General features: G+C 37.9%; 1 protein-coding gene across 1 annotated transcript; it reads left to right on the top strand.

Annotated features, from left to right (window-relative positions):
- Positions 1-16,570: 16,570 nt before the first annotated feature.
- Positions 16,571-27,614, top strand: LOC145104367 (uncharacterized). Its single transcript, XM_079041630.1, has 8 exons — positions 16,571-17,061; positions 19,128-19,192; positions 19,237-20,682; positions 22,217-22,457; positions 22,551-22,635; positions 22,813-22,953; positions 23,058-23,072; positions 27,474-27,614. The coding sequence occupies exons 1-8, from the start codon at positions 16,571-16,573 to the stop codon at positions 27,612-27,614; spliced, it is 2,625 nt and encodes an 874-aa protein (XP_078897756.1).
- The last annotated feature ends 300 nt before the right edge of the window (positions 27,615-27,914 follow it).

Raw genomic sequence — 27,914 nt, 5'->3', positions numbered from 1 at the left:
CTGAGTATGGAATATATATATATATATATATATATATATATATATATATATATATATATATATATATATATATATATATATATATATGCATGCATGCTAGTTTTGATATGCTAGTCTGGTAGATCTGTAGGACTACATGTGATACTGTATGTATGATTATCTGTATATGTTAGTATATGTTATATGTCGACATATTGTATGGGTTGGGTTGAGGTTGTACTGCTCCGTGCGGTAGCCAACAAACCCTAGAGCAATGCAGATATGATCTGAGGGTTGGGTAGGGCATGTAAGACTCATACCGAGGGCTCATTAGCATTCCAGATACGAGTTGGGGGTCAGCTAGGGCATGCCAGACTCATACTGAGGGCTTAGTGGTATTCAGTCCAAGGACTGATCTGATCGGGGAGCAAGCCAGACATAAGTTGTGGGCCCCAAGGGGAAACCAGACTTATGATGTGGGCTCATGGGTAATCCAATCTTTTAGTTGTGGACCCATTGCAGGTTGTTATTGTATATGTGTTATTTATTTGTGTGTTGGTACTTTGGGGGAACTCACTAAGCGTTGGGCTTACAGTTTTGAGTTATGTTTCAGGTACTTCAGACGATCGCGGGAAGGCGAAGGCGTGACCGTACACATCCTCGTGTTTTGACTTATGAATTTGGGAAACTCTGATATGGAACTTGTTTTGAAAACTAAGTTGTAAACAATTTATGACTTTGGGTTGGTTTTAAAAGTTTAAATTTTTCATCATTTTTATGGGTGTTACAAGTTAAGCCTTTGGGCGGCCGCTACGCCGTGACCATCAGCTTGCCACGTCGTGGTATACGAAGTTGATGCACGTTTTTGTTCAGCTATGGCCACGTCGTGACCATCAACCTGTTACGTCGTGGTATACGGAGTTGATGCACGTTTTATTCAGCCACGGCCACGTCGTGGTGTATCCTTCACCACATCGTGACCATCACAAGGTCCACATTTTAACTCTTAAATGCCCACAAAACATAAATGAAACATTTACCATAAATAGGTGTATATATATATATATATATATCTCCAACATGTAATATGCATTAATTACTTTCTTAAAATAACTAAAATGATTGGTCCACAATCAATACCACATGCACACAATAGATAGTAGAAACATTTGAAGCTAACTCTCTCTTTCTTTCTTTCTCTTATATATATATATATATATATATATATATATATATATATATATATATATATATATATATATAAGAAGCAATCCGGACCATTAAATCATATTCATCTGGCAGTCGTGATTGGTAGAGACTAACTAATTACTTTCTAACCACTCGTAACCGCCTAACCATTCATTTAATCTAAGTTTTTGATTTTTCTAATCTAATGATTGATATTGTTTCTTACACATCTTATGTTTATTTCTTAATTAATCTGATTTATATATATATATATATATATATATATATATATATATATATATATATATATATATATATATATATAGAGAGAGAGAGAGATTTGTCGTATAATGTTATGAGATTTGAATTTGAGGGATTTATTTATTTGATTTGAGAAGTATGTACGAAATATTATTTTCTTTTGTTTTATAATTTAATGATATGCAATGCAAGTGGGAAAATTTCTAGATTATAAATGCAAAACGTATATGGCCCAGTCAGAGGGCTCCAAAAACTGTTGTGTTGTTGAGAGACCATTGGGTTTTTGAAAGTGACAAAATCTCATCATCTGCATTTTCGTATACACATTTGACACTTTCAAACTATTTTATTTGTCCAAAGAACAATAATTTAAATTCATTGTTCAATACTTAAATAAAAATATATTTGTAACATCCCATTTTAATAAACATAGGAAATTTTAATTTATGTAGATATCTAAATTAAATAGCCAACACCAATTATCAATTTCTAATATTATAGGAAAAGTTCATAAACTAAGGTGTTGTTTTTTTAAAGCAAAAATTAATAAAGTCTACGGACCATCTCTGCAATCCTCTGCAGTAGAAGAGGTGGACCAAACGGTTGCAGACTGTAATAAGAAGCATGTTTGTTTTTTTAACATATGCATGTTGCTGCAGATATTAAAAAATTAAAATAAATTGATTTTATAATCAGAAAATAGTTTTTTAATACCGAAAATTTAATAATGTATGACATTTCGGCAAGAATTTATGATATTTCAGCAAAAAATAATGATATTTTAACAAAAAAAAATAAATATATTTTAGCATAAAATAATGATATTTCATCACCAAATTATTATTATTCAATATAAAAAGAAAAAGAAAAAAATTTCTACAAGAATAAACAAAAAAAACGAATAAAAAAATATGAAATAAGATTTCAGCAATATATAATCAATATTTTAGCAAGAAAAAAAAAAGAAGAATAAGAGATTGGAAAAGGTTGGAAAAGGTAGGAAAAGGCAAAACAAGTGTTGCGCCAAGAAGAACACGCGCAGAGGTTTTTTAATCCGAAGACTTCTAAAAAACAAACAGTTGCGAGATGAAAAGTGTTGCGCGTGTGCTGCACCGCGCAGCAATAAGAGGTCTGAAGAGGTTTTTTCCAAAAAACAAACAGCACATAACTAAAGTTATAATAGCTTTATAAGGTGGTGTTTTTTTTAAAAAAATAAAATACTATTTTTAAGTACTTATATATGTAGGCGGAAAGACATTAATGTCTATAACTTTTCATCTCTAAAAAAGACATAGACCAAAGTCTGCGGATGGAAGACATTTCTCGCCAACATCTTTTAGGCAAAATAATTTTTTTAAAACAAAAGCGTATACACACACGGTCTGTTTTCTGTTTCTTTTTTCACAAACACATACACACCCTTTTTCTTTTTCCTTTTATTTTTTATTTAATGTTTGTAAATAATAAATCACTTTATTTATTTTTTTATCATAAAACCCAGACTTTTATATTTTCTAAATGTAACACTCGTGTTTCTAGCCTAGACATTAATATTGAGGTGATAGTCTAGGTTAACCTTTGTAATTCATTTTGAAGAAATGAAAATGAATTATGTGAATACTATGTGTTTTATGTGTTTTATGTTTAATTACTAGGAGTTAATTAATTAAGAATAAAAATGAGCGTCGAAAATAAATATTAGATAAAGCCGATATCTATTAAGAAAGTTGTAGTGGTCGTGACAAGGATTACGGATATATAAAGAATACCGAAATCCGAGTTATAACGAAGAAGTTATGACCTATCGAAATTTCGCGACAAAACCGGCACGGTGCCGAATGTCGTAAAAAGTGAGTTTTTGATAAACTACTTTTTAGCCTTAGTGATCTAAACGAAACTCGTAGTGTTCGTTAAACCGAGAGTAGGTATAAAAAGAACATCCAAATCTGACTTCGTATGAGGAAGTTATGATTTTTCGAAGTTTCAGCTTAGCAGTAGACATCTAAAAACTCGAATTTTAGATCGAGTAATTTTTAGCCGACACGACCTAAACGAGAATCGAAGGTCTCGTCAATAGTAGGACAACGGTAAAAAGACAGACGAAAACGAACGTCGGATGAAGAAGTTATGAATTTTTAACGGATTTCCTGTCCCGGTCTGTTAAAAATAATAATATATAAATTAAAGTCAAAATTAGCCGACGAAGTCTAAACGAAAGTTGTAGAGCGTAAATTTACCTACGCGTGCATATAAAGAACGTCAAAAACGGAGCTCGTATGCGAAAGTTATGGATTTTAGAAGTTTTGGCGCGAAAATCGAGAAATATTGTCAAAACCGAGAAATCTCGCATACGTGGACTTCGGCCACATGTCCTCGCCTCGCATCCGACGCGTGTCCAAAATATTGCTGAGTCATCCGAGCTGCTGAGTCATCCGAAGTGGTCCAGTGAGAAGGCGATGCGTGCCCCCTTCCCTCGTGCATCCGAGCCTCGCAGAAGCCACGAGCCCCCCCCCCCCCTCCTCGGATCCGGACTTCGGTCCAATCAGGAGCTGCCAGCGAGCCCCTCGCATGCGCAGCCCCCGTACGAGCCTCCTGCGAGCCTTTGGATCTGCTGCCACCTGGGAGCTTCTCAGCCGTCCGATCAGAAGCTTCCCCCTATAAATAGAAGGTTGCGAGCCTTCTCGGATAATTTTAAGAAATTGTCACTTTTAGCCCCTTTCTTCATATTTCCTTCATTTTAATATTCCCCAAAGCCCCAGTATCGATTATAACCCCCGGAATACGCCACGAAGTGCCCGAGAAGCCCGGAAAATTTATCTTTTCGGTTTCGAAGCCCGACCTTCGCAGAGCCCGGTTTCTCAATAAAACTCTCGGTTTTATTAGAAACGATCGTTTTAGGAAACGAATTGCTGTCCGATTTTCATCAAAACATGTGAGTGTGTAGTTACTTTCACTTTACACATAGATATGAAGTATTTACCTTAAAATACGTGCTATGTGTAAATATATTAATTGTTTATTTGAGGCGACTGTTGAATAGATGTTTTATACAAGTTTTAAACTGTATATGTATTTTATCTACAAATATGTTGGGTAGAACATGGGTAGACGAAATAGTCGATGGGTGTTAAAATGATGAGAGGCCTCGGTGTTGTTGTTGTTGGTGAAGTCGTCTAACGGAGTATAGATGACGACCACGGACCTTTCTAGACAGTCCAGTGGCACACTAGCAGGTTTGCAACTTGTAGGTGTTGATGAACTAAATGTTCATTGGTGTACTCCATCCCCCTCATGGTTGCCTTTAGGACATGTATGGCTGAGGAGTCACCTTAGCAGTAGTGTCCATCCCGATGATATTCCTTAGGCTAGGTCCCTTGTGATAGGTGTTTAGGGACGTAAAGTGAGGACAACGGGAATGGGTAATCAGGGTTATTGTTGATTGGTGAACTTAATAAGTTTATTATTATTGTGGGTTGAAAACGCTATATGCTCACCAGGCTCCCAAGCCTGACCCACTCAGCTTTTTATGTTACAGGTAGTGGACCCCGAGCATAGTCGGAGGACGATGAGAGATTTTTGATTATAGGCCAGTAGTTGTAAATAACTGTTGTAAGGCTTATAATGTCTTGTTTATGCTTTTGATCTGTATCGGAACATGACATCCCGAGGTATTGATATGAAATGAAACTATACATTTCTTAAAGAAAGGTTTTGATAAAATTTTATCATGTTTAGTTTTGGGGACCAATTCCGCAACAACTTTTAAAAAGATTTCTCTGATTTTATTTTAAAAAGCATAAATTAAATCGGTCTTTTCTGGCCGAGAAATTAGGGGATGTCACAGTTGGTATCAGAGCATTAGTTTAAGCGAACTAAGAAATATCCTACGATTTCTAGACTTAAACTTAGAATGCTAAGTGATGATTGTGAGATGAGTGTCTACCATATTTTAGACACGAGCACTAGTTTATTTTAGGAAAGGTGCCTAAAATGCTTTTATGTGCTAAATGCTATATGTTTGCCATATATGCCATTATTTGTTCGGATCTATGGTCTGTTGCCGACCGGATCTGGAAACCTTATGTGTGTAGGATTCTAAGCGTATGATTACGAGATTAGAACTAACATGTAAATGTTTCGGAGTGATAAGGGAATTGAAATATCTAACAAGGATAAAGACCTAAATTCGCCTTATTCGATATATAGATTATAATGGCAAGAACTAGAAGTGGAGCGGGAAATGCAAACAGAAACCAACAACCTCAACCTCAACCTCAAGTGGTGGAACAGGTGCCTATAGTAGGAGCTGCACCCGAACCCATCACCATGGCTGGAGTACGAGCTGTGATTCAGACCATGATGGCTGAACAGAGGGAGGAATTGAGGCAAATGTTGCTGAACAACAGGGATGAACCTTCAGTTCCTGTTGAACAACGTGAATTGAATGACGATCGATCTGAAGAAGGAAACAACAGTAGATCGGTTGGTCATAGTGAACCGCTTGTGGTTGGGAGAAATAACCACGAGGATAGAGTGGAGAGAAATGGGTGCAAGTATAAAGACTTTATGACTTGCAAGCCATCGACCTTCACTGGAAAAAGAAGATCCTGTCGGAGTAATGGATTGGATCTCAGAAATGGAATTGGATTTCATGACTTGTGGTTGCCAAGGCAAGTTACAAACCACATTTGCAGTACGTCAGTTCAGGGGTAGTTCTGCTCGTTAGTGGAACACTTTGGAGAAAACCCTAAGCCCTAATGAGCCACTGCAACTAACTTGGGCAGAGTTCTTGGTGCACTTCAAGCGCAAGTATTGCTCGGCCCAAAATGTGCTTGAGTTAGAAAACCAATTTCTAACGTTGAAGAAGGGGAGTATGACCGTTGACGTATATACGAATAACTTCACAGACAAAATGGAGTTTGCTTTGCGTATTGTCCCAGATGAGTTGGCGAAAATTGACAGGTACGCAAAGGGACTTCCATGGGAGTATGCGGTGCCAGTACGTCAGGCACTTACTTTGGAGGCAGCTATCTGGGCTGCCAAGTCTGTTGAAGATATGATTAAGGGGCGAGCCGCCAGCAAGGTTGAAGTTGGCGAAAAGAGAAAGTTTGAAGGAACTTCAGGTTCCAATAAAAAGAACAAGTTCTCGAAGACTGGTTCGAGAAAATTCGGAGGTGGAGCCGAAGCCAAGTGGTGTGACAAGTGTAAGAAGAAACATGCTGGGAAGTGTAGCATGGAACTCACTTGTTACAAATGTGGTAAGCCAGGGCATTATGCCAATAACTACACCTTCACTAATAACGTCTGTCATGGGTGCCATGAAGAAGGGCATATTTTGAGGGATTGCCCGAAGAAGAAGGATGCAGCAAAGCCTAATCTTCCACCAAAGCCGAAGGCGAGAGCCTTTCAGATGACACTCGAAGCTGCGAAAGAAGAAGTCGATGTCGCTTCAGGTACCTTTCTCGTAAATGAATTGCCTGCCCAAATTTTGCTTGATTCTGGAGCCAATTACTCCTTTATTTCGCATGAATTTGGTAGAAAACTAGCTTTGCCTGTAGATAGACTAGTTAATGCTATAATAGTCGAGATTGCTAGTGGCAAGTTTGTACCTGTTAGCCATCGTATGAAAAACATCCTCATTGACTTGGACGGGAATAAGTTCCACGCGGAATTATTGCCTATCGAGTTAAATGGATTCGACATAGTTTTAGGAATGGATTGGCTTAGCGCCAATGATGCCGAAATATTGTGTAGGAAGAAGATAGTAAAAGTAAACCCGCCAGGGAAAGAGTCGTTTATGGTGTATGGAGACAAACGCAGAGCAAACTCTGGAATCATTTCCCTAATGAAAGCCAGAAAGTGTTTGGCCAAGGGATGTACATCATATCTAGCGTTCGTGATCGATGCTAAGGAGGAAAAGAAGGAGGTGCAGAATATTCCGGTGGTGTGTGATTATCCGGAAGTCTTTCCCGAAGATCTTCCCGGATTGCCCCCTGATCGACAAGTAGAATTCTGTATCGACTTGTTACCAGGAACGACGCCGATAGCAAAAACACCGTATCGATTACCACCAACAGAGATGAAAGAACTTATGACACAACTTCAGGAGTTATTGGACAAAGGTTTCATTCGACCTAGTTCATCACCCTGGGGAGCCCCTGTGTTATTTGTAAAGAAGAAAGACGGGAGCATGAGAATGTGCATCGATTACAGAGAGCTGAATAAAGCAACAATAAAGAACAAGTACCCGTTGCCGAGGATCGATGACTTGTTCGACCAGTTGCAAGGTTCGAGCTATTTCTCGAAGATCGATCTTAGGTCCGGATACCATCAACTAAAGGTGAGAGAGCAGGATATCGAGAAGACTGCGTTTAGAACAAGATATGGACACTATGAATTTTTGGTTATGTCGTTCGGACTAACCAATGCCCCAGCAGCTTTCATGGATTTGATGAACAGGGTTTGTAAACCATACCTTGATAAATCCGTGATAGTATTCATAGACGATATGTTGATTTATTCGAAAAGCAAGCAGGAGCATGAAAAGCATTTGCGTGAGGTGCTAGAAGTTTTGAAAAAGGAGAAGCTGTATGCAAAGTTCTCCAAATGTGAATTTCGGATTCAAGAAGTCCAATTTTTAGGGCATGTGGTTAACCAAGAAGGAATAATGGTTGACCCAGCAAAGATTGAAGCTGTGATGAAGTGGGAACAACCAAAAAGTCCTACGGAGATTCGAAGCTTTTTAGGATTAGTCGGATATTATCGTCGATTTATCCAAGGCTTTTCTTCGATCGCAACTCCATTAACAGCTTTGACCCACAAAGGAGCTACTTATGCTTGGAATGAGAAGCATAAGGAAGCCTTTGAGAAGTTGAAGAAGAGATTGTGTGAAGCACCGATTCTTTCGTTACCCGAAGGAGTTGATGACTTCGCAGTCTATAGTGATGCCTCTGGAGTTGGGTTAGGATGTGTTCTGACCCAAAGGGATAAAGTGATAGCGTATGCATCGAGGCAATTGAAAGAGCATGAAAAGAACTACCCCACTCATGATCTGGAGTTGGCAGCGGTAGTATTCGCCTTAAAGATATGGAGGCACTATCTTTATGGTACTAAATCTAAACTTTTCACTGATCATAAGAGTCTTCAATATCTCTTTAATAAGAAGGAATTGAACATGAGGCAACGGCGCTGGCTAGAGTTACTCAAGGACTACGACTGTGAGATACTTTACCACCCTGGTAAAGCAAATGTTGTTGCTGATGCTCTCAGTCGAAAGGTGAATCTTGAAAAGAAAAGGCCAAGAGCGTTGAGGATTGAAGTTGTCTCGACAATTGTGGAAAGTATAAAGAAAGCTCAGGAGGAAGCTTTAGAGAAAAATGACCGGAAGGAGGAACGTTTGGGCAAAACGTTGGTGTTTGATACAAACGGTCAAGGACTGAAGGTATTCAAAGATAGGATTTGGGTACCTAAGACGGGAGGAATAAGAGATCTTATGATGGAAGAAGCTCACAAGACCATGTACTCGATTCATCCCGGCAGTACAAAAATGTATAGGGATCTAAAACCCTATTACTGGTGGCCGATGATGAAGCTCGATGTTGCTAAGTACGTGGCCGAGTGTGTAACTTGTGCCAGGGTTAAGGCACAACATCAGAAACCATATGGGAGTTTAGAACCTTTGCCTATACCCATGGGTAAATGGGAGGACATCACCATGGATTTTGTGACTAAACTGCCTAGAACAAGGAACGGTCACGACATGATTTGGGTGGTCGTTGATCGCTTCACTAAGAGTGCGCACTTCATAGCATGCAACGAGAAATGGTCTATGGATAAACTTGAGAATTCTTATGTGAAGGAAATTGTGAGGCTTCACAGTGTTCCGTTAACGATTGTATCCGATCGTGACAGCCGTTTTACCTCAAGGTTTTGGAGGAGTCTACAAGAGGAATTGGGTACCAAGTTGTGTTTGAGTACAGCTTACCATCCGCAAACCGATGGTCAAAGCGAACGAACAATTCAAACATTGGAGGATATGCTGAGAGCATGTACCCTAGAATTCCAAGGTAACTGGGATGAACACTTACCTTTAGTAGAATTTTCCTATAATAATAGTTTCCACTCAAGCATCAAGATGGCACCTTATCACGCTTTGTATGGAGAAAAGTGTCGAACGCCGTCATGTTGGCTGGAAGCCGGGGAAAAGCAGTTTATGGGACCTGAAATAGTCCATCAGACTGCTGAAAAGTTGAAAGTGATAAGGGAAAGGATGTTAGCAGCTCAAGATCGACAAAAGAGTTATGCTGACAAGAAAAGACAACCGATATCCTTCGAAGTTGGAGATTCGGTTTTACTTAAAGTCTCGCCATGGAAGGGACTTATAAGATTTGGTAAAAGGGGAAAATTGAGTCCAAGGTTTATTGGACCATTTAAAGTTCTTCAGAGGATCGGGAATCAAGCTTACAAGCTAGAATTACCGGAAGAACTGGAGGGTATTCATAACACCTTTCATGTGTGTTATTTGAGAAAGTTCACGGGAGATGTGCCCGACATAATTCCGATTTCTGAGTTAAGGTTGGATGAAAACAAGAGGTTGATCGAAGAACCTGAGGCAATCGTTGATCGTAAGACTATGAAGTTGCGACGCAAGATGGTTGATTTAGTGCTTGTCCGCTGGAAACATACGAATGAACCAAATCTCACCTGGGAAACGGAGAGTGACATGATGAGTCGCTACCCGCAGTTGTTTGTTGAGGTGTGATTCTGGGGACGGAATCATCCTAAGGGGGAGAGAATTGTAACACTCGTGTTTCTAGCCTAGGCATTAATATTGAGGTGATAGTCTAGGTTAACCTTTGTAACTCATTTTGAAGAAATGAAAAGGAATTATGTGAATATTATGTGTTTTATGCTTAATTACTAGGAGTTAATTAATTAAGAATAAAAATGAGCGTCGAAAATAAATATTAGATAAAGCCGGTATCTATTATGAAAGTTGTAGTGGTCGTGACAAGGATTACGGACATATAAAGAATACCGAAATCCGAGTTATAACGAAGAAGTTATGACCTGTCGAAGTTTCGCGACAAAACCGGCACGGTGCTGAATGTCGTAAAAAGTGAGTTTTTGATAAACTACTTTTTAGCCTTAGTGATCTAAACGAAACTCGTAGTGTTCGTTAAACCAAGAGTAGGTATAAAAAGAACACCCAAATCTGACTTCGTATGAGGAAGTTATGATTTTTCGAAGTTTCAGCTTAGTAGTAGACAGCTAAAAACTCGAATTTTAGATCGAGTGATTTTTAGCCGACACGACCTAAACGAGAATCGAAGGTCTCGTCAATAGTAGGACAACGGTAAAAAGATAGACGAAAACGGACGTCGGATGAAGAAGTTATGAATTTTTAACGGATTTCCTGTCCCGGTCTGTTAAAAATAATAATATAAAAATTAAAGTCAAAATTAGCCGACAAAGTCTAAATGAAAGTTGTAGAGCGTAATTGTACCTACGCGTGCATATAAAGAACGTCAAAAACAGAGCTCGTATGCGAAAGTTATGGATTTTAGAAGTTTTGGCGCGAAAATCGAGAAATATTGTCAAAACCGAGAAATCTCGCATACGTGGACTTCGGCCACGTCTCCTCGCCTCGCATCCGACGCGTGTCCAAAATATTGTTGAGTCATTTGAGCTGCTGAGTCATCCGAAGTGGTCCAGTGAGAAGGCGACGCGTGCCCCCTTCCCTCGTGCATCCGAGCCTCGCAGAAGCCACGAGCCCCCCCTCCTCGGATCCGGACTTCGATCCAATCAGGAGCTGCCAGCGAGCCCCTCGCATGCGCAGCCCACGTGCGAGCCACCTGCGAGCCTTCGGATCTGCTGCCACCTGGGAGCTTCTCAGCCGTCCGATCAGAAGCTTCCCCCTATAAATAGAAGGTTGCGAGCCTTCTCGGATAATTTTAAGAAATTGTCACTTTTAGCCCCTTTCTTCATATTTCCTTCATTTTAATATTCCCCAAAGCCCCGGTATCGATTATAACCCCCGGAATACGCCACGAAGTGCCCGAGAAGCCCGGAAAATTTATCTTTTCGGTTTCGAAGCCTGACCTTCGCAGAGCCCGGTTTCTCAATAAAACTCTCGGTTTTATTAGAAACGATCGTTTTAGGAAACGAATTGCTGTCCGATTTTCATCAAAACATGTGAGTGTGTAGTTACTTTCACTTTACACATAGATATGAAGTATTTACCTTAAAATACGTGCTATGTGTAAATATATTAATTGTTTATTTGAGGTGACTGTTGAATAGATGTTTTATACAAGTTTTAAACTGTATATGTATTTTATCTACAAATATGTTGGGTAGAACATGGGTAGACGAAATAGTCGATGGGTGTTAAAATGATGAGAGGCATCGGTGTTGTTATTGTTGTTGTAGGTGAAGTCGTCTAACGGAGTATAGATGACGACCACGGACCTTTCTAGACAGTCCAGTGGCACACTAGCAGGTTCGCAACTTGTAGGTGTTGATGAACTAAATGTTCATTGGTGTACTCCATCCCCCTCATGGTTGCCTTTAGGACATGTATGGCTGAGGAGTCCCCTTAGCAGTAGTGTCCATCCCGATGATATTCCTTAGGCTAGGTCCCTTGTGATAGGTGTTTAGGGACGTAAAGTGAGGACAACGAGAATAGGTAATCAGGGTTATTGTTGATTGGTGAACTTAATAAGTTTATTATTATTGTGGGTTGAAAACGCTATATGCTCACCAGGCTCCCAAGCCTGACCCACTCAGCTTTTTATGTTACAGGTAGTGGACCCCGAGCATAGTCGGAGGACGATGAGAGATTTTTTATTATAGGTCAGTAGTTGTAAATAACTGTTGTAAGGCTTATAATGTCTTGTTTATGCTTTTGATCTGTATCGGAACATGACATCCCGAGGTTTTGATATGAAATGAAACTATACATTTCTTAAAGAAAAGTTTTGATAAACTTTTATCATGTTTTGTTTTGGGGACCAATTCCGCAACATCTTTTAAATAGATTTCTCTGATTTTATTTTAAAAAGCATAAATTAAATCGGTCTTTTTTGGCCGACAAATTAGGGGATGTCACACTAAATCATATAAATAATCGGTTAAATTACTCAAAGCTTAAATGTTGGTTCTTTGATATTTAGTTCGCATTTTTATTTATTTAATTATTTCATAAAAATAAATAAGTCTAGTTAAATTCTTTGAAACATTTATTTGTTTGAAGGACATGATAGTACAACGGACCAGAAATATATAACTTCAGTTACAAAATGAAATTGATTAGTAGTTAATGCAAAATATGAAATGAACAAATTAATAAAATTATTGTAGTTTTATGCATTATAAATTACAACGGCCATTCATGTAACTTTGTCTAATTATTAAAAAACATAAAACAAATTATTTAATTGATTTCAAAAACTACAAATTAATTTTGATTTGATTGTACCAAATTTGATAAAGGGGTACATATAATATATCCTTATTTTTATTGTTAACACAATTAACGTTATTCAAGAAAGAAAGAAAATAAATATAAAATCTTCTGTTACTACATTGGATATCAACTAGACTCAATTATCACCTAATTAACATTTAAGATATATCATCATTGCTAATTCTTTAATCTCAAATGATTAATCGATTACATAATGATCGTGAAGAAAAGGAGCTGCAAATTGTAAATATTGTAAACGAGTAATCAAACTTCGGTACTAAAACGATTATCATATATAATTATATATAGGGTATATATGTACATCCATTAGCCGCGATGCTCCCAAATAGGGTGGATTGGACAGAAGTTCGGCGAAAGAAAAACACGGCGAAAAACGGGGACATTACCAACCTGTATGTAGCAGGTTTTTCTGGAAACACTAGTAAGACAGACCTATGGAAACATTTCGCTAAGTTTGGAAAGATTAAAGACGTTTATCTAGGAGGAAGAAAAGACTATAAATGAATGTTCTTTGCGTTTGTTAGGTTCAGAGGAATTGAAGATGAAAAGGCTTTGGAAAACAGATTGCAAGGAACAAAGTTAGGCGACATCACATTGCATATCAATCTCTCTATGCATAGGAGGAAACCAATTCGTGACAAGCAGCGAGCCTTCAAGCAACAACCACATCATAGAAACATCCCACCACCTCCGCCGCCCCTGGTGAACATGGGAATAAGAGACCATCGCTCGTATGCACAAGCTATGGGGGTTCAGAAGGAGACTCAGCCAGCATGTGAACCTCCTATTAAACTCAACTCCAACACACAAATGAACGAATGGATAAAGAAAAAGACTTTGATTGGTGAATCCCACAGTCTAGACCACATTAGTAACCTCCCGGCCTCCCTGTTAATGAACGATGACATGAAATACCTGAGAGGATTAACCATGGCTCTAAGCTTCGAAAACTCGATGGATGCTAGAGAATTCCTAGAAGATAACAACAGATGGAAAGATTGGTTCAACTGGTTGATGCTAGCAGATCAAAGAGAGATGCCATATGAAAGAACGGCATGGATCAAAATCCTTGGACTACCGTTAAGATTATTCGATGAGGAGAACTTCTCCAAGATTGCTGGTAGATTCGGGAAAGTAATAACCCCATTTAACAAGATCCACTCAAGAAGAGATTACTCCATGGGTAAGGTGAAAGTAATAACGTCTCAAATAAAATGGATAAATGAAGAAATATCTATCATGGCAGATGGGAAGTACTACAAGATAGGTGTAGTAGAATATACAGATGATTGGTCCCCATTCCACCCGATGCCGTTCGACAAAGTGGATGATGACTCCGGCGAAGATGAGATTGGCTCGTCTGAGGAGGAATCTGATGAAGACGAAGGAGTCTCAGAAACGTGGATAGGAGAAAATACTGAGGTAGAAGAAGGGGAAATTGTACCTCCGGTATAACCTACTACGCACTAGAAAGACGAACATGATATCCACGTCACCGGAATGTCGAATCAAGACGGCCTGAAGACCATATCACTGGCGGTATTGGGGGATGAACCAGGAATTAATGACTTCATTGATTCCTTTGATGCAACGAGTACCCTCCCCATAAACATGAAGTCGGTTGAGATTCTCAAAAATAAGAATGTTGAAGGCATGGGATCTGATATACACGTGGTAGAAGACAATACTAACAGCGAGAGAATGAACGATAAAATCACAGATGATCTGAGAGATGGACGGATGTTAAATAACTCTTTTGGGAAATCTCAAAGTATGGTCCAGTTCGGGTGTTTTGGGCCGTTCCCAAATCCTTTTCAGGCAACAAAAACAAAGTTGTCCCACATTAGACCTTTACGAAATCTAAACAATAATTCTGGATCTCCCGACATCTGCAGCCCAACTTCGAAGAAAAGGAAAAGATATCCCAGTAGCACAACACCATTCTTTAACTTCGCCCCTCCTGGTATTCCGCCAAACACATCTAGTCAATGTTTGGAGTCGGTCATCGCTGTTGCAGAAATCAACGAGGTATCTACGCATCTAGATTTAAATCGAAACATGGAAGTTACAAATGGTGACGCGATCATCGAAGTTCAGGGAGATTGCTCTAGCTCCTCCTCAGTGGGAATCTCACAGACTGTTGAAATTGGGGCGGAATGTGGTTTTCAGATCAATGCGAGCAACGCCATACTTGCTCAAGTTGTTGGCGAGAATGGCGTTCACACAGGTTATCAATGAATTGTCTATCCATTAATGTCAGAGGTATTAGGGTCGATGCCAAGGTAAGTTGGGTGAAGAAGTTGAAAGTAAAACACAAAGCCAATTTCGTAGGAATTCAAGAAACACAACTACTGGATTATTCTAAGATAAAGGTGAATGAAATTTGGGATTCTACGGAATTCGATTTTGAAGGTGTAAATGCAAACGGAAGGTCTGGAGGTCTTATATCAATTTGGAACACGAATTATTTTAAAAAAACTGAAGTCTTGAAGAATCAATCTTACTTGATTGTTATTGGCACTTGGATTGGAACTGCTGGGAACATAATTTTCGCTAATATTTACGGCCCACAAACCCCAGTGGAGAAGAAGGAGCTATGGAACAAATTATTGCAAATTAAAAGGGCAAGAACAGGAAAATGGTTAATCTTCGGTGATTTTAATGTAGTAAGAAGGAAGGAGGAGAGATTTAGATCGAACTTTTGTTCCTCTAGCGCAGCTGAGTTCAATAAATTCATCCGTCGAGCTGAGATTAACGACTTCAATATGGGAGGTGAAAATTCACGTTTATGAGTAGAGTGGATGCAAAACTTAGTAAACTTGACAGATTCTTGGCATGCTCGAATTTCTTGAATGCTTTTCCATCCTTAACTGCTACCGCCCACCCAAGAGAAATCTCAGACCATAGTCCAATCACTTTCTCCACTTTTAAAGAAGATTTTGGTCCTCCCTACTTCAAATTCTTTAACTCATGGTTGCTGCTAGAAGGATTAGACCAAATTGTTCATAATGCGTGGGCTGGATTCCATGGGTATGGTAATGCTGATGTATACTTGGCAGCAAAACTGAAGCATCTAAAAGAAGGAATAAGAAATTGGAGGAAGGAAGAACATAATAAAGAAAATTTGGAGTGGAACAATACAAAAGAAACAATTAGAGAACTGGAAAAGTTGGCTGAAACTAGAGAATTATCCCATAATGAATTGCAAACTAGAAGTAAAGGATTACAAAAACTATTGGAGTTTGAGAAAAGAAAAGTGTTGGATATGAAGCAAAGATCGAAAACTAGATGGGTGGTAGATGGTGACGATAACTCGAAATTCTTCCATGGATTCGTAAACAATAACAAAAGAAAAAACAAAATTGCGGGTCTAATGATAAATGGGAAATGGTCCACTAGTGTCAATGAATTAAAAAATGAAGCCTTTCGTTTTTTCCAGAACAAATTCAGCGAGCAATGGGTTTCACGACCCAAACTTGTTAACCCCAACATCAAATCTGTTGATATGATGGATGCCATCAGGTTGGAAGCCCCCTTTTCAGTCGATGAAGTAAAGAAGGCGGTATGGGCCTGTGGTGGAGACAAGGCTCCGGGCCCAGACAGGTTGACCTTTAAGTTTATAAAGAAATAGTAGGGGTTGTTGCAAATGACGTGATGAACTTTGTTGGCCACTTTGATGAATTTGGTACCCTAGGGAAGGGATGTAACTCTTCTTGCATCACACTCGCTCCAAAAGTTAAAGACCCATCCACTCTGAGTGACTATAGACCAATTAGTCTGATTGGGTGTATGTATAAGATAATATCAAAACTACTTGCCACAAGGATTAAGACAGTTGTGGGGAAGATAGTGGGGGAGGCACAATCGGCATATGTTGCAGGGCGAAGTATACTCGATGGTCCATTAATAGTTAACGAAATATGTGGGTGGGCAAAAAGTATCAAGAAAAACATTTTACTCTTCGAAGTGCACTTTGGTAAAGCGTTTGATTCCATTAACTGGGAATACTTGGATTCGATCTTAAGTCAAATGGGATTCGAGACAAAATGGAGAAAATGGATTTGTGGATGCTTGTCTTCCTCGAGAGCATCGGTGGCTGTAAACAGATCGTTAACAAAAGAGTTCAACATCTCGAAAGGAGTCAGGCAAGGGGATCCACTCTCCCCTTTTTTATTTATAATGTAACATCCCAACCGTCAGGTATTATTAATATTTTTCCTTTTAGACTTCACGTTGAAGGTCTACTTGACGAGTTGGCGTTATGACTTGTCGAGTAGCAGCGGGTTGGTCCGCGTGTTTAAGTAACCTACTCGCCAAGTCCAATAGGGGACTCGACGAGTAGGAGCTGGCAGATGAAACCCTAAATTTCGGGGGTTTGCACCCTATTTAAGGATCACTTATCCCCCCTTAGCCTCTCTTACTGCTCCCCTCGAATTCAGAAACCCTAATTCGTGTTGTTCTCTATATTGGTGTGCTTCTTAGCTTGGAAGGGGGATTTGGTGAGGAAAGGTTTGAAGACCAAGAAGTTTTGAACAAGGAACAGCTGGGGATCTGAAGTCTACCTCAGTTTATCATCCATTTAGAGGTATCAAGTCATCACCTTGAGCTTCTTCTAGTTAAACCCCCTTTCCATATTGAGTTTTGGGACCATTTTGGGCATTTGGTGTTGTATTTCGAGTGATGAACCAAGATCTGAAGTTGCAACTTCAGATCTAGGCTCATCTTGGCCCTTATCATCATAAAGTCTCAGTCTTTAGCATGTTGGTGAAGCCCTTTTGCCTAGAACCCCATTCTTTAGCTTGTTTTAGGTCATTATCACCATACATGCACGTAAAGTTTGCAACTTTACGTGATAAACATGCCTTAGGAAGCTGGATCTACAATTTGGAGCCTCAACATGGCTTAAAAAGCATTTGTATGGATGAACGATTGAAGGGACTCGACGAGTCGCAAGGTCGACTCGGCGAGTCATATGAAGATGGGCTTGAACTCGACGAGTTGATGAACAACTCGGCGAGTCCGTTGAAGATTGCCTTGAACTCGGCGAGTCGTTCGAAGACTCGGCGAGTCGGCTAGGGTTTCTCCCAATTCTTGGACACGTATGAACTCGGCGAGTTAAAGGGGAACTCGACGAGCCAATCAAGGATTTCACGACTTCTCGAGTTCAGGAAGGACTCGACGAGTCGGTGAACTGCACTCGACGAGTCGAGTCAACATGGACTATTGACTTTGACTGTGGACTTTGACTTTGACCAAGAGTTGACCAGTTGACTTCTGAGGGTATTCTGGTAATTTGGAGATTTATGAAAAAAGGTTTTATGGTAACTATAGGTGGTGGAGTTCGTGTTGGTGATCCGGGAGTTGAGCTTTCTAGTTTCAGACGTCAGTTGCAAGGTGAGTTATCCTCACTATATCAACAGGGTCTAAGGCACCAAGACCGGCCCTTATGGATTTGTATTTGGATTATTACATAATATGTGCATTGTTTCGCATCCTGTTAGTTAGGATGGTGATATGCCTATGTTTAGTGATTGGGTTCGGTCGATATCCTAGTTACAGGATTATTCTATGATATGAACCGGGTATGTCGGTGTCCTGGTTTAGGACGTTGCTATGCTATGTGATCTGTTAGATCGGTTTGTTTGTTATTATGATAGCCTATGAATGTATATGCACATGTTGTTTGATTTGGGTGTTGGGTTGAGGCGGTCCTGCTTTGTGCTGAAGGCCAACATACCCAGGGCAGTCCGGATAGACTACAAAACCCAAGAGAGTATGATAGTCAGATCGAAGGCCCGGCTAGCAGTCCGGATAGGCTGAAGGCCCCACGAGGCAGTCCATATGTGCCGAAGGCTCGGAGAGCGGTCCAGATATACTGAAGGCCTGCGAGGCGGTCCAGTCAGGCTGAAGGCTCATTATGCTTGCTGTTTGGTTATATGTTTATATGGCATGGTTATGTGGTTGGTATTTTGGGGGATAGCTCACTAAGCTTTCAGGCTTACAGTTTCAGTTGTTGTTTCAGGTACCTCTGGTGATCGCGGGAAGGCGAAGGCAAGATCGTACCGCTCCTCTCGTTGTTATGATTTTTATGATTTGGTACTGGTATACTCTGATAACTGTATTTTGAAAACAAACTATGTAATGACTTAACGGATTAAAATGTTTTTAAAAGTTGAAATTGGCTTGAATTTTTGGGTGTCACATATAATAGCAATGGAAGGGTTAAATGCAGCAATGAAATCGGCGGTGGAAAAAGACATATTCAAAGGAATACAAGTACCAGGAGATGGCCCGATAATCTCACACCTTTTTTTATGCAGATGACGCATTATTTATTGGGCAATGGTCAAGGAAGAATCTGAAAAATCTTGCAGCTATACTCAAGTGTTTTCACGTGTCCTCAGGATTGAAGGTAAACTACAACAAATCAAAAGTGGTAGGAGTTGGTGTGTCATTAGAAGAAAATGCTAGGTGGGCACAAATTTTGGGATGTGTATCAGGGTCTCTTCCCTTTACATATCTTGGAGTACCGGTTGGTGCAAACATGAAGCTGATAAAGAATTGGAAACCAATTATTGATAAATTCCAAGCTAAGCTTTCTACTTGGAAATCCAAAACGATGTCATTTGGAGGAAGACTCACATTAATTAAGGCGGTCTTGGGTAATCTTCCAACATACTACATGTCGTTTTTTAAGGCCTCGATCGGGGTCATTGAATCACTTGAAAAAATACGTCGAAAGTTCCTATGGGGTGGAAGTGAAGAAAAGAACAAAATTCATTGGGTTGCATGGGATAAAGTAATTGCTCCCAAGGAAATCGGTGGATTAGGGGTGGGATCTATAAGAGCACTAAATGTGGCGTTGCTAGTGAAATGGTGGTGGAGAATTAAACAAGAAACATCTTCTCTGTGGGCTAAAGTTATTGTAGGCATACACAATTTAAAAAACAAACCGATAGATTACTTAGCAAAAAAGAAATTCAAGGGTGGCTGGAACAATATTGCTGGTGTGAAAAAGGACATCGAAGTGATGGGTTTTAGATTTAATGACATTTTTCAACAAATAATAAAGTCTGGAGACAATACACAATTCTGGCAAGATATATGGGCAGGCTCTGAAAAATTAAAAATAGTTTACCCAAGACTATATGAGCTCGAGAAGAAGAAATCATGTATGGTGTCAGAAAGAGTTGTAACGGGCGAATTTAGGGGGAAGTGGAAGAAATGCCCATTGACTACCGATCTGGCATCCCAATTGGATGGTGTATCTGCAGCTATTGGATCAGTTAGTTTACACTTGGGTGAAGACCAATTCTCCTGCCAACTAGCACCTGATGGCGTATATCAGGTAAATCTATTAAGGAGAAAAATTGATACACAACCTTCTATAATAGGTAATCACACCCAAATCACCGGGAGTAAACTCATTCCCATAAAAGTCATAACTTTCATCTGGAGAGCTGCATTGGATAGGATCCCAACAACTATGGCGCTTTCTCAAAGGGGTGTCAAGATCGATACAGACATATGTAGTGCCTGCATAGGTGAATTGGAATGTGCAAATCATATGTTGGTTAAATGCCCATTTGTAGCCACTGTTCTGCAGAAAATAATTAGCTGGTGTGGTATTAATACATGCAATATTCAGAACATAGATGAGTTGATCCAATTTGCAGCAAACTGGAGCAGGTGTCCAAAAAAAAGGGAGAGATTCAATGCAATCTATTATGGGATGCTTTGGGGAATATGGAGAGCACGTAATGAACGTATATTCCAGGCGAGATTTGCTAACCCATGTGGAGTGGTGGACAACATCAAGGCGATGGTCTATACATGGATTAAATATAGGGGAAAAATGTTTAATTGTAATTGGGAAGATTTCTGTTCTTTCCCCTTCTTGTTTTAGTTTGTTTCTGTATTTGTACTCTGCTCTCAGATAGTTTCTTACTATTCTGGTTGAGTTTTATAATATATGGTTGTTTCCAAAAAAATATATATATAATTATATATAGGAGAAACTAATATATATATATATATATATATATATATATATATATATATATATATATATATATATATATATATATATATATGAGAAATTAAGGCTTCATCTGTATCTACCACCACATAATTTTATTATAATTAAAATGAAAAATGTTAAGGAGTTGATTGGTGGTGGGTATATATGAATTTGCAGCCACAAGATGGGATATGATCAAGGCAAGTTGTGTGCAGACAATGACCTCATAATAGTTTAGGCAACGTTAATCTCCCTTTTGATTCGCTAAAAGATTACAAATTTGGCCAATAGGAGGTCTTTTATTCATGTAACATCATCTTTCTTATATAAATAGAATAGATAAGAACTAGAAAAACAAAATAACCTTTGAGAAGAAACCTTCTAAGTTTGAGATTAATCTTAATTTAAAAAGAAAAAAAAGACGGTAATGGCATTTTTGTAAATAAGTTGAACTTAATGAGATTTAAATGACAACTGTTTTGAGGGGAATTTGGTATAAAAATACAAGAAAAACTTTGTTCGATTTCAAACGTATTTGCACGTGCTAACTCCCCATTCTTTCCACCGTCAAATGCTTGTCAACGTGTGATTGGCTAGTCTTTTTTATAATCCATCAACTTCATTCTTTATAAACGAACATAATCAATAAATTTTGAAAAAATATATGTTTACTTTTATAAATCAAAAACTGGCCTAGAAATGGCAAGAAAATTTTCCACGAGTTAAAAAAAAAGACAAAACTGCAAAAATGGTCCCTTTGGTATGCATTTTTTTGGGGTTTTAGTCCAAACTACGACTTTTTGGTTTCGTAGTCCTTTTGGACTAGTTTGTATGTGAAAATAGTCCCTCCGAAAATTTAAATGACTATAATACCATTAGGGTATTTATTTTTCATTTTTCTTTCATTTTTTTATATTTTATATTTATTTATTTATTTTAACAATTTAAAAATAATAAATGACTTCTCTCTCTCTCTCTCTCTCTCTCTCCCTCTCTCTCTGGTTCAAATAAGAAATCCTCTGATGCTTCAAATCAAACACGAACGAGATTTTTCATGATAAAATTGAACCCTGAAAACGAATCAGAAATTGCCTGGGATGTCGTCTGCTTGAACGACATCGGTGTTCATCACTAATTACGAACTCACATAGCCATAAAAATCAGTGGATTGGATTACCAGAATCTGATCAACGTCGATAAAATCTTCAAATCATGTTTCATTAAATGTTATTGCATGAGGTATACAATCAAAATCATGTTTCACTAAATTGGATTACTAGGATCTGATGTAATAGCAGCGACGCTGGAGAAGAAGGATTGTCGAAGACGGTGCTGCAAACCCAAGCAAGATCTAGCGAAGAAAGAGAGACGACTGAAAATCGAGCCACAGATCTTAACATATGGAGGTGGTATGATCGTTGTCAGCGACAGTGTTGCAAAACAATCTTATCAGAGAAGACGAACTGAGAAGGGGCAGCGTTGTAATCGGAGAAGACGAACTGTGAGCTTTGACAAGAAAGAGTATTTATTTTGTTCTCCCACGAGAATCTAACATCTTTAAGGACGATTCAGAGACTTTTGAATAAATGTTTTGATTTGGTGGTGGTTGGAAAGAGCTCGTTTGAAGCTTAGTGAATGGAGCAAATCATTTGTGGAGTTTTATAAGTCTCTTAGAGAAAAGAAATTCAAGATTGACATAGTTTGAAGATGAGGTTTTTTGCAGATTGAAATCTTGATTTTATCAGCATGCTTGTCTAATTGATGGAACTCATCACCAGTATACCATGCTTCATCGATGGTGAACACACACACCACCTGTTCGACCAAATGCCTCATTGACTCTTCTTCACTTTCATTTTGCGTTTTTGATTTACAGTTTTGCTCCAATGGAGTTTCAATGTTTTCTGGATTTGATTTGTGTTTCCTGTGTTTCTCATTTGTCTGCGATAAGAAACTTGAACAGGAGCGACTTTTTCTTTGTGCATCCCCAACAGCAATAAGAAAGTTGAACCCATATGTGTTTCTTCATTTGAAATTAGTTAATTTTATTTTGAGGATGAGTGCTTTTAGTAATCATGTGGACGATGTGTGTGTGGTTTTACTGTGTATTTTTCGTTGCAGGTTATGGAGATGAAGGTGGGTCGAGAGAGAGAGTTTTCTTAAATTTTTAATGTCATTTTTTAATTATAAAAATAGATAAAAATGAAAGAAAAATGAAAAAGAAATACCTCAAGGGTATTTTAGTCTTTTTAGTTTTCCGAGGGACCAAAACTACAAGCAAACCAGCTCAAAAGGACCATCAATCCAAAAAAGTCGTGGTTTGGACTAAAACCCCAAAAAAATGCATACCATAGGGACCATTTTTGCAATTTTGTCAAAAAAAAAATGAAAACAACTTTTTAAGCATTTACACTTTAATTTAAAGGAATATTAGATATCACATTTTATTTTATGTAACACCCTGGGTTTTCAAAAGATTATAAATAAATAAAATTGTTCTCGCAAGATCAATTTGAAACATTATTATTTCTAAACTACAACACCCTGGGTTATGCACATTTAAAATTCTAATTAGGTAAGCCTATGGTCTAATGAATTTGTGATTTCCTGCAAATAGATGTCTATCACTTTAAATCAAATAGTTTTATCATAAACTACCAATACAAATCATGGGGTAGTACATACGAGATGATGACACAACTTAGGGAACGTTTAAATATTAAGAGAAAACAATATTGAATTGTTTCTCTTCCATCTTGGCACAACTCGTTGATTACGCTAAAGCATTTAATATGTGCAAGGAATGAAAAAAACTCCAAATAACATCCATGTTAGTCACAATATATTTGTCATGCTCATGTCTATCAAGAACTCGGTTCCTTAAATGTGTCATCCTAAAAAATCACATAGTAGATAAACAAGCCTAAATAAAATTTCATGCAACTATATTTATCATAAAACATACTTGAATCAATATATATATATATATATATATATATATATATATATATATATATATTGATTCAAGTATGTTTTATGATAAATATAGTTGCATGAAATTTTATTTAGGCTTGTTTATCTACTAGACACACACACACCACATTTTGCATGATAAACATTTTGTGCAAGCAACCACAAAATAATACACGAAACTCACCTTAAGTTGCTCGACGATTAAAGAAGTTTATGCACGTTAACTGAAACGCCTACAAGTTTCATCAAATATCTTTTGAGAGAAAAATCATGATATTTAATACATTACATCATAAAGTGTTCGAAGGTAGCGGAGCTAGTAGGCTAGGTTGGTGCTTCGCCCACTAATCCATCTCTTTTAATTGAACCAGAAGACCTACGACCAACGAAGTCCATCATACCTAAAGACCACTAACCATTTTAATCCTCCATTATTCCAAAATCCATATCTTTTAAGACCCCCATATGATAAAATTTTGGTTACGTTCCTCATATTCGATAACTTTAGTTGACTCCTCCGTATCACATTCGATCGACCTAAACTTGTAATTTGTTCATCAGAGTATTCACTAATAAATTACTTGAATTACCTTTATTATTTATTAACATCTTCAAATATTTGTGACAAATAAAACTAATAAATATAACCTCATTAACATTAAACTTAAATAAATTGTAATTCAAAAGACATCACATCCTTTTATGTAATCATGCAAAAAGTTAGTGATCCAAAGATAATATTTTACATATTTTGAACCAAAAATAGAAATCATATCAAGTGTTTAGACAAAAATAATTCTCCTTCATAAAATTGGTTAAGACTCAAGTATAAACTTCGTGGGTCCGTTCATAAAAAAAACTAATTAAGTAGTGGGTAACTACTAAGGTAATGTTCGTGTAAAGTTCCAAATTTTCACAGTAAAATTTTCAATTTTTAAGTAAGATAGAATGTCTCTTTCATAAACCCAAAATAATAAAATCATTCTTCCAAAAGAAAAAAAATCTCAAAATCAGAGTATGATGGATAAACGTGGAATCAAAAAAATATAAAAGTTGTTTGTGAGTGTGTACAGTCATGTCTTCGCATTCCCACGATCATCAGAAGTACCTGAAACATTTAATCCATAACTGTAAATCAATGCTTAGTGAGTTCCCTAAAAGGCTAAAATACCATAAACATCACAATACATGCAAGTATACAAATATTGGCCTTCAACACAAAGTTGGTTTGCTGTAATGACCTAAATTTCACCATTCCATTCCCTGATTCACAAGTTTTCTATCTCTTGGGGATTTATTTTCTTGAACTCTTAGCTGCTCATCGGCCAACTTCTATCACTGTCACACTTCTTCTTACAAAATATATGCTTGATACATCAAAAGATGTATCTTGCCAAGCATACATAAGATTCATATCGAGGAGTCATACACTCCTAGTGTCTCTAATTTTCCATTCTATACGACACTCGGTCGTCATATTCTCTCTCTATTGAGACTTTATACCTAGTCTTAGATTCTTATCACGAGTCCACTAACTTCTCATCATTATACTCAACTTCACAATCTTTCTTTAACTATCCCTTATTACACATAAGGTTCAATCTTCCTTTTTTTCTAACAGTTCCTCACAAAGAATTGTTACATAACTTACACATATCTACATAATCTCATGGGTCTATCTTTTCTCACTCAAGGAGTTACATCTCTATCTCTTTCTCTTTGCACTTGTTTAAATCTTTCTTTCATGGACACATTATCAAATATGTCATTTTACACTAAGTGCACGATATCTTACTTCCGAAGTTTTAACCCATTTTCTCATTATCTCCTTATCTATTTTCTTTCTCTCTATGCTTCTATGCATAGGTTCATTCTCTAGCTCCCATCTTCTTTCTCTACCCTTTTCTTTCTTTCTCTTTTTCTGTGCATACTAACTCTCTTACCATTTCTACTCAAATTGTACTTTTCTTTCTACACTTCCTCTAATTTTTCTACCCTTTCTCTTCCTTTATTTCTACCTCTATATCCACATCCCTATCTCTATCTCTTAGGGACATACACCCCAACTATGGTCTACTTACTAGTACACATCATCTTTAACACATATTTCTATCATGATAACCATGATATCATTCTCTTTACACACATAACACCTCTTTACATGGTGATCCATCCCTTATGACATTTCACAAAATGACCATTAATTCTCTCTTCTTGACATACTTGACCCAAACCCTAGTGGTTGGTCCATCTACTAAACTCAAACTCTTTGGTTCTATATCTACCCATAAAAGTAGTCGTGTACCTGAAATCTCATAACATGGTTTATTATAAAACCAATTCTTACTTTATCTTTTAGTTGTATACAAAAACACTTACTATAAACATATAAGACCTAAGTGTTCATCACTAATAGTGTTCCTAAACACTTTGGTTCTTTTCATCTTACACAGTTTCAGTCTAGGTGTGGACATACCAAACCTAATTCTCTTAAACCATGGCTCTGATACCAATTGTAACAACCTAAATTTTTCCATCTAAATATTTTAGGGATTATCAGAGTTGTCTATAAAAATGTGGAATTCTATATCTCAAAAACACTTTACATCCCAGGCTATAATCGAGTTTACAATAAAATCATAATCAAATCTAATTTAAGACAACAAGGGTGTACTAAAATAAAAACTAGTTCTAGTCCAATTCATTCTGCTCCTCTCGTACAACGGCTATTACCTATATCTGCAATACATGAAAAATACACAACATCATACCACAGTTCTGGTGAGTTATATCATACTTTGTTTTCATGCAATCATACTTCACTTCTATTCTTTTTTCTTTTCATACTCTACTATTTTGTCAGCTCCTTCCTATGCTCTTACTCTATCTCACCCCATGCCTTCTCATCTATTCTCACACTCGTCTCATACTCTATCTTCATGTCTTCTCCTCCTCATCTCTTACTCTATTCATACTTTATCTCTGCCTCTTCCCGACTCCTTTCATTCCTTCTTATCAACTCATCTCTTTCCTATTGCTATACTCTATCTATGCCTTTTCGTTCTCTCTCACCTCATACTCTCTTTCATTCTATGGCATACTACTACTAGAAAACAGCCCTTTAATGACGCGCGAACAATGACACGCAGTGATTTACGATACGCATTTTTGCTTGCCCTAAAAATAATGTCAGCTTTTCCTAAAATTCAAGAATAGAGGACACGCATTTTTGCGTGCCCTATAATTTGCGTCAAAAAAAACACGGAGGGCACCTTTTATAAATAGTGTGTCGTCTAGGCCTGTCGTTTTATAATATTTTAATGAAAGGCGCGTCTCGGTATACCTAAGGAGGGAAATGAAATCCCAAAAATCAAAAACCCCGCTCATTCTCTTCTCCCTTGTTTCCACCAGTTATGCCATTGATTTTTTGATTCGTTCACACTCTAGAACAAGCACATACATCACTCTCTTATCATTCTCCTTTAATTTCTTACTCTTGTAATTAAGGATTTAGGGTTTTTTCATATTACTGTTCCAATTTTTTTGTTCAGGTTTGGATTTTAGTCAAATGGCGTCCCTAAAGGAAAGTCTAATGCGTCGGGCCGTCGGCCTACGGCGGTGACAATCCGTCTCGCCATCCCAGTTGGCGGAGGAATACCTGGACCACCGGTAGTAGGTCAATACAAAGTCAACGCTTGCACCTAGAAATACAAATCGGAAGCCCTCGATTGTAGCGTCGATCGACAACTACGACAACACTAAAACACATCTATGAAATAGCAAAGGTGAAGCAATCAGATATGTAGTCCAATTTCTTCCACATCGATCCTCACACTAACTGGTTCGGCAACTGCAACTCCTCTCGATTGTAGTGTCGATCGACAACTACGACTCATTAACTGGCAATCGAAGCTACCAGTTCAACGAACCCTAATCGACAACTACATGGATAAGGTACTTGTTGGCTATTCAATTCTATTCATCTTAATTTCCCCTTTCATATAT

Source organism: Lactuca virosa, chromosome 4 (genome assembly GCF_052849685.1).
Source record: "Lactuca virosa cultivar CGN04683 chromosome 4, Lactuca_virosa_CGN04683_v6, whole genome shotgun sequence".
NCBI lineage: Eukaryota > Viridiplantae > Streptophyta > Magnoliopsida > Asterales > Asteraceae > Lactuca > Lactuca virosa.
Note: the sequence above shows the minus strand (reverse complement) of the source record. Positions and strands in the feature narration are given on the sequence as shown.